This window comes from Haplochromis burtoni, unplaced genomic scaffold, assembly GCF_018398535.1.
Source record: "Haplochromis burtoni strain Fernald_Lab_line unplaced genomic scaffold, NCSU_Asbu1 Contig_1628, whole genome shotgun sequence".
NCBI lineage: Eukaryota > Metazoa > Chordata > Actinopteri > Cichliformes > Cichlidae > Haplochromis > Haplochromis burtoni.
Genome location: NW_024583989.1, coordinates 15,710 through 23,552, shown reverse-complemented (window position 1 = coordinate 23,552; position 7,843 = coordinate 15,710). Strand labels below are relative to the sequence as shown.

General features: G+C 44.7%; 1 protein-coding gene and 1 long non-coding RNA gene across 3 annotated transcripts; one reads left to right on the top strand and one right to left on the bottom strand.

The window, feature by feature from the left end:
• Nucleotides 1-9: 9 nt before the first annotated feature.
• LOC121813400 (nuclear GTPase SLIP-GC-like) lies at nucleotides 10-838 on the bottom strand (the record flags this gene model as incomplete). The annotated part of the gene is given in 2 exon segments (XM_042217142.1): nucleotides 10-501; nucleotides 622-838. Coding segments are annotated over 2 exon segments (583 nt in total), but the record flags the coding sequence as incomplete, so codon positions are not given.
• A 2,200-nt stretch (nucleotides 839-3,038) lies between these two features.
• Nucleotides 3,039-5,654, top strand: LOC121813399. 2 transcript variants are annotated; one of them, XR_006053685.1, is made up of 3 exons: nucleotides 3,039-3,210; nucleotides 3,365-3,451; nucleotides 5,566-5,654. It is a non-coding gene; the product is annotated as an uncharacterized LOC121813399 (long non-coding RNA). The 2 variants fall into 2 exon arrangements; XR_006053684.1 differs by lacking the exon at nucleotides 5,566-5,654 and adding an exon at nucleotides 3,744-4,003 and having other exon boundaries at nucleotides 3,041-3,210.
• Nucleotides 5,655-7,843: the final 2,189 nt, after the last annotated feature.

Genomic DNA, 7,843 nt, shown 5'->3' with positions numbered 1-7,843 from the left:
ATGGCTGTCTGTTATAGTACTAATATGATGTTATTACGTGCTGCGTCGTCTCACTCACAGCATGACTATTATGTAATTTCTTCTGCTCCTTCTGTATTACTAGCAGTTGGTAACCCATTTAATTAGAGCAGGTAGTTATGGGATCTCAGCATAATCTGATAATTTGGTCAGTTCCCTTTTGTGTCCAGGTTGTCCTGGTTTCACCTGTGTGCATTTCCCAGCATCCCCAGTGTGTAGTCTATCATGGCTGTCTGTTATAGTAGTAATATGAGTTTGTCTTACTGATTCACATGTCAAAATCTTCCTCTTGGATTGGAGAAATTCTGGAATTTCTTTGAAATATTTGTTCTCCATGAGGTTTTCAAAGGACCTTCTCCAGTCTTCTCCATACAGTGCTGACAGCTTTTCAACAGCATCATGATAATCATCGTCTTCCTTGTCCTGATTTTTATTATTGCCAAGAAGCTGACGCTGAAATGACCACAACTCATCGTTCCACTCCTACAAAAATAGATGACAAGCAATTTATTGAGGTATGTACCCAACCTTAAACTGCAAGAACTGCAGTGTAACACATGTTATAGGTTTAAGTAAAAATCAGACTTTCAGAATTCATTTTACCTCCTTTGTGATGAACTCAATTTCTGCTTCATACTTTGTGCTACGTGTGTTGGCTTCCACTTTGATCATGACTGAGGTGCAGGCATTGATGCTTCCTGAGGGTAAAAGATTCTTCTCTTTGATGATGGCATTTATCAAAGAGCTCTTTCCAGCCCCAGTTTTACCAAAGACACCAACCAGCTCCCTCTTGTCTGTCTCCAAATCACTGATCTTTTTCCTGTTGAACAAGATTTTAAATATGGGTTAAACAATTCAGTCATGAAAACATTTTTAAACATGCTTTAAAAGTGAGAGTTTAAAAGAGAGTTATAATCATGGTAGTGATTTTTCAATGAATCATTACTAGTTTTATACACTGGTTCCACAAATTGTTTATTATATGTTGTTTTATTTTACTACTGAATTATTTCAGCATCTATAATTGACACAGACTGCTGTATGTCAGCAGTCTGTGTCATACAATCTGACACAAGAAAGGAAAGAATCTAAAGGGTTCATGTACAGGCAGCACGGTGGCATGATGTTTAGCACTGTTGTCTCACACCAACATCTGGCTGGGGGACTTTTTATTTTGAGTTTATCTCCATGTTTGCCTCGGTTCTCTCCCGGTACTCTGTCTTTCTCCAACAGTCCAAAGACGTGCAATTAGTACTGATTCTAAATCCTCATCAATGTAGTTACTCATTCCTGTGACTGTTTCTTGGTGTAACCAGTGTGACATCCATAAAGTGTGTTTGGACTGAATTATTTTAATTGTTGCGTTCATGTGAATATACTGCTTATTTTTGTGTAAGTCAAGACTCTTGAAAAGGGACCATCTTCTCTGTGTGACTCAATTACACATAACTAGCAGAAAGAGAGACGTTTGGATTTCTCAACGCCATCATTAAGACATTTTTCAAAGGCCGTAATGGTCTCTTCCATTTCTTTGTTGATATTTGCAAGTTGAAGGATCATGTTTCTCTCAAGTTCTGAACACACCTCACCTTTTTTATCATCCTGAAAAATATTTGAAGGAATAAAACTATAAAAAAAATACTTATTATTTCTTATAGATCTATAAACTCCACTTGGCTTTAAGTCACTCTACTGTAAGTAAAACAGAACGGCAAAAATACATGAATCAATTGATCACTTAATAACCTATAAATTAATACATAAAAAAACATAATAAGAAACACAAAGACATTTGAGAAATCCCAACATGTAAGATACTGAACTTCAGACATATGAGCCAACTGCCTGAGACAAAATAAAACTCCATTCTTTTGCCTTTAGGCATACAGTATTAATTTTAGTGACCTCCCATTAAGGTAACCAGTGTGTCACCAATTGGGGAAAAACAGTTAGAGACATGAATGGGTTAGCAATGTGCCCGGGGCATCTGTTTAATACTATGCTTCCTCCTCATCATCACCCAGTCATCTTGTTTCTCCGACTGCTCAGGACAATCTGCCAGAGGGAGCTAACGGGGCCTACGCTACCTTTAGCTGCACGGGCTAAAGAGGCCTGGCTAGCTATGGGATTTTTAAGGGTGTGAAGCAGAGTCTACAATTCTGTGATCCCGGCCTCCAGAGCTGCAGATAGGCTACATTTTTTGCAAGTATCATTATTGCTGAAGGAGGCTGAGGAGTAACTAAAAATCTGACACAATGAGCAGGAAAGTGCAGGAGGGACAGGTGAAAAGGCCATGCTGCTAATGAGTTGGCCATGGCCAAGCTAAGCTAGTGAACCACTGAAGACACAGTGAGTGAATGGTTGAAGATTACACCTTGAAATAGTTTAAGTTTTTAATTAAATTGGCTACCCAGATAAACTACACAAAAACACCACTTGTGTTGGAACAAGAAGTATACTAATGTAGAGAGAGCAAACACAAGTGACCCACTGGTGACAATGATTCACTGGCAGTAATTATATTTAATTGTATTAATTCTTAACTAATGTAGATTTTAATTGTTTTGATTGTGATAGGAAGAACAAAACTAAATCAGGAACATCATTTTTTTCCAAGTAGTTAAAAACAGTTTTTTTCCCTTCAGATTAATGTCCATAGACAAATATATGTTTAAGAGTTAATATTAAACACTGCTTTGCACTTTTTATCTGCAGCTTAAAGGAGCATGAAGAAGCAGCTGATGTGGTTCAGGTAAGGATTATACTGAATTCAGACATTGGCCAACTGCCTGAGACAAAGTAAAGCTCCATTCTCTGGTTTATAGAGATTGACCACTCTCTACAGAAGCCAATAAATGACTGAATCTAAAAACTTAATTCATAGGGGGTTGGGGAATATACATTTTACCCTAGCTAGGAGGTTTGCCAACCGTCTCTATAGCTCTTTGTGACTGGGACTTAATTATGCGAAAGAATGTCTCATAGTATCACCAATGTATAAGAAGAAGGTTATTTAATTTATTTTTCATCAGTCTGCTGGTTAATAAAAAATAACTGCATTTAAGTTTGTTGATTGTAAAACTTTATGTTAGTGTCCTTTAAATGCTGTTAAAGAGCAATGCCAATGCAAATAGTAATAATTCCTGTATAACTCATATTCATCCTCAGGTTTGCCATCCACAAGTGATACAGGTGAGACACATGCATCGTATTATTGCATCTGATATTATCTTGTTCAAAGCACAATATTTTTTGCAATCTACATAACTTTACTAAGAATAACTTTAAGTGCTGAGAGAAAACGTTTTTTTGTTCTTATTTTTTGTTGTTGTTTTTATCCAATCAGGAAAGAGAAAATCAGACCTTCAAAGTGACACCATCAGGTTGCAGTCACCAGCTAAGCGACAACGTCTGTCTGTGCCAGGATTTGAAGGTATTTAGGTTTCTTACTAAACAGTGTCACAGTTTAAGGGCTAAACCTCTGTGCAGCACAATTTGTCCAACATCTTTGATGCTAGAAGTTACTTTTTCTTTGGGTTTTTGTCAAAATTTAACAGTCACATGTTGCATGGTATATTAGGGTTGATTGGTAAATGGTCACATTATGGTCCTGATATACTCTAATTCACGCAGGTTTGCTTTCTTGTTAAACATGAGAATTTACATTTTCTGGTTATTCTAGTCTATAATTCCTTCTAAATAGTTCTTTACATTTATGCCAACAGAACCAGTCATACTGTCTGATGTGAAAAGCATCATGACATTTGTACATCCCAGACTAAATACCGTATTTTCACGACCATAAGACGCACCGTACTAAAAGGCGCAGTCTCAGTTATGTGTGCCATTACTGTATTTAACACACACATAAGGCGCACCTGATTATAGGGCGCCTACAATTATGCGTGTTTAAAAATAAAGCGGGAGCAAAACTGAGTTTGGTACTCACATTTTTATTACCGGTAATTGTCATCAATCAAACCCATCGAAGTCCTCATCCTCTGTGTCTGAATTGAACAGCTGCGCTAAATCTCCATCAAACATTCCAGGTTCACTTTCTTCACCGTCAGAGTCACTTTCCGTGCCGTGCGGCTCCTCGGAAATGATGCCGGCTTTTGCGAAAGCTCGAACAACAGTGCCAGCAGACATGTTAGCCCAAGCATCTACAATCCATTCGCAAATTGTGGCGTAACTCGCCCGGCGCTGCCTTCCACTCTTAGTGAAACTGTGGTCTCCATCGGTCATCCATCGCTCCCAGGCCGCTCGCAGCCTTACTTTGAACGGGCGGTTCACACCGATGTCCAGCGGTTGGAGTTCCTTTGTCAGGCCTCCCGGAATGACAGCAAGCTCACAGTTCATTTGTTTCACTAGTTTTTTCACATCGGCTGTGAGATGGGCACGCATAGAGTCACAGATCAACAGCGATGGTGATGCGTGGAAAAAACCACCTGGTCTCCTTACATACACCTCCCTCAGCCAGTCTTTCATCATTTCCTCATCCATCCAGCCCTTTTCATTTGCCTTAATGATGATTCCTGCTGGAAACTTCTCTTTAGGCAAAGTCTTTCGCTTAAAAATCACCATAGGCGGCAGTTTCTGTCCATTAGCATGGCAGCCAAGCACAACAGTAAAAGAAGACTTTTCGTGCCCCGTTGTGCGTATCGCTACCGTGCTGGTCCCCTTCTTCTCCACAGTGTGACTCACCGGGATGTCAAAAGTGAGCGGGACCTCGTCCATGTTTGTGATGTGGCTGGGCTGGATGTTTTTGTCGCCGATGTGTTTGCTGCAGTAGGAGCGGAAGATGGCCAGCTTTTCCTTATAATCCGCTGGAAGTTGCTGCGCTACCGTAGTCCTGGTCCGGATGGAAAAATGGCACCGTTTCATAAAACGAAAGCACCAAGACGGACCTCCTTGGAAATGTTCAATTTTCATTTCTTCTGCTAGCGAAACCGCTTTTAGTCGAATGGTGACCGTCGAAACGCTTCTCCCGCTCGTTCTTTGCTCGATGATCCACCGCTCGAGTCTTTCCTCCAACTCGGGCCACCTCGCCTTATGTCCGCGGAAACTCAGCTGCGTTTTCTTGACCTGCCGGAGCTTGTTTTCCAGCTTCCTCCACTTGCGAACCATCGATTCATTAATCTTAAATTCTCTCGGCTGCTCGATTCCATTGTTCCTCCGCGTAGCCACTGACTGGCCTTCATTTAAACTGTGCTTCATAAGCGTGTCTCTTTCCAATTTTCAGGGTTGTTAAAACAACGATGTTCCACATAATGTCACATACCTGTCCTTTTATACAGGTATGTGCAATTGTCCCGGTATATACGATAACGCCACCACCGTCCTTAACAGGTCGATCTTTACGACCGCCCACATTCACTTAGCGTTCTCATGGTGTTCTCTACTACGTCCTCCTTACAACACACAGGGCGCACTGCACTATAGGGCGCGCCGCACTTTTTAAAGAAAATCTAAGGCTTTTATGTGCGCCTTATAGTTGCGAAAATACGGTATTTGTTTTAAATAGTTTTTTCCTTTCTTTGTCCACAGAATCAATCATACTGTCTGATGTGAAAAGCATCATGACATTTGTACATGAAAGACTAAATGACCAAGACAAACTCAGTGATTTCTTAAAGTGAGTATTAAGTTTTTTCATATTTTGTCTCAGCGTCTCCATTGCCGAAGCTGCTGCATTGAGCTGCGGCCGCAAGGTGGTTGGTGCCTGCCGTGGTGGTAATCCCCGAACCAAATGGTGGACACCAGAGGTGAAGGGAGCCACCAGGCTGAAGAAGGAGTCCTATCGGGCTTGGTTAGCCTGTGGGACTCCGGAGGCAGCCGACAGGTATCGACAGGCCAAGCGGAATGCGGCTCGGGCAGTGGCTGAAGCAAAAACTCGGGTGTGGGAGGAGTTCGGAGAGGCCATGGAAAAAGACTTTCGGACTGCCTCGAAGAGATTCTGGCAAACCGTCAGGCGTCTCAGGAGGGGAAAGCGGTGCTCTACCTGCACTGTGTATAGTGCTGGCGGAGCGCTGCTGACGTCGACTGAGAAAATTGTCAGGCGGTGGAAGGAATACTTCGAGGACCTCCTTAATCCCACTGACACGTCTTCCGAGGAGGAAGCAGAGTCTGGGGATGAGGGGAATGACCCGCCAATTTCCGGGGGCGAGGTCACTGAGGCAGTTAAACAACTCCTTGGTGGCAGAGCCCCTGGTGTTGATGAGGTCCGCCCCGAGTTCCTGAAGGCTCTGGACGTTGTAGGGCTGTCCTGGTTGACACGCCTCTGCAATGTTGCGTGGAGATCAGGGGCAGTACCCTGTGACTGGCAGACCAGGGTGGTGGTCCCCATCTTTAAGAAGGGGGACCGGAGGGTGTGTTCCAACTACAGGGGGATCACACTCCTCAGCCTCCCTGGGAAAGTCTATGCCAGGGTGCTGGAAAGGAGAGTTCGTCCGCTAGTCGAACCTCGATACAGGAGGAACAATGCGGTTTTCGTCCTGGTCGCGGAACACTGGACCAGCTCTTTATCCTCTCAAGGATACTTGAGGGTGCATGGGAGTTTGCCCAACCAGTCTAGCATGTGTTTTGTAGTTACTTTGTAGAGAAGGCATTCGACCGTGTCCCTCAGGTGTCCTGTGGGGGGGTGTTGCGGGAGTATGGGAGTGTCTGGCCCATTGCTACAGGCCATTCGATCCTTATACAACCGTTGCAAGAGCTTGGTTCGCATTGCCGGCAATAAGTCGGACTCGTTCCCGGTGGGTGATGGGCTCCGCCAGGGCTGCCCTTTGTCTCCGGTTCTGTTCATAATTTTTATGGACAGGATTTCTAGGCGCAGCCAAGTGGCGGAGGGCTTTCGCTTTGGTGGCCTCAGAATCTCATCTCTGATTTTTGCGGATGATGTGGTTCTGTTGGCTTCATCGGGTGAGGGCCTCCAGCTCGCACTGGAACGGTTCGCAGCCGAGTGTGACGCAGCGGGAATGAGGATCAGCACCTCCAAATCTGAGGCCATGGTTCTCAGCCGGAAAAGGGTGGAGTGCCCACTCCGGGTCGGGGATGAGTTCCTGCCCCAAGTGGAGGAGTTCAAGTATCTCGGGGTCTTGTTCGCGAGTGATGGGAGAAGGGAGCCGGAGATCGACAGACGGATTGGGGCTGCAGCTGCAGTAATGCGGACGCTGCACCGGTCAGTCGTGGTGAAGAGGGAGCTGAGTGTAAAAGCGAAGCTCTCAATTTACCGGTCGATCTACGTCCCTACCCTCACCTATGGCCACGAGCTGTGGGTAGTGACCGAAAGAACGAGATCGCGGATACAAGCGGCAGAAATGAGCTTCCTCCGAAGGGTGGCTGGCCTCTCCCTTAGAGATAGGGTGAGAAGTTCGGCCATCCGGGAGGGGCTCAGAGTAGAGCAGCTGCTGCTCCACATCGAAAGGAGCCAGCTGAGGTGGTTCGGGCATCTGACAAGGATGCCCCCTGGGCGCCTCCTGGGTGAGGTGTTCCAGGCATGTCCCACCGGGAGGAGGCCCCGGGGCAGACCCAGGACACGCTGGAGAGATTATATCTCTCGGCTGGCCTGGGAACGCCTTGGTATTCCCCCGGATAAGCTGGAGGAGGTGGCTGGGGAGAGGGAGGTCTGGGCCTCTTTGCTTAGGCTGCTGCCCCCGCGACCCGGCCTCGGATAAAGCGGATGAAGATGGATGGATGGATGGATATTTTGTAATGTATGGGCCTGGTTCCACTCCTGATCATGTGACAGTTTCACAAACAGATCAAAGAGAGATTGTGTTTGAAGAAACCAAAAATGCAGAAAATATCTGTAAAACATCCTCAAAAA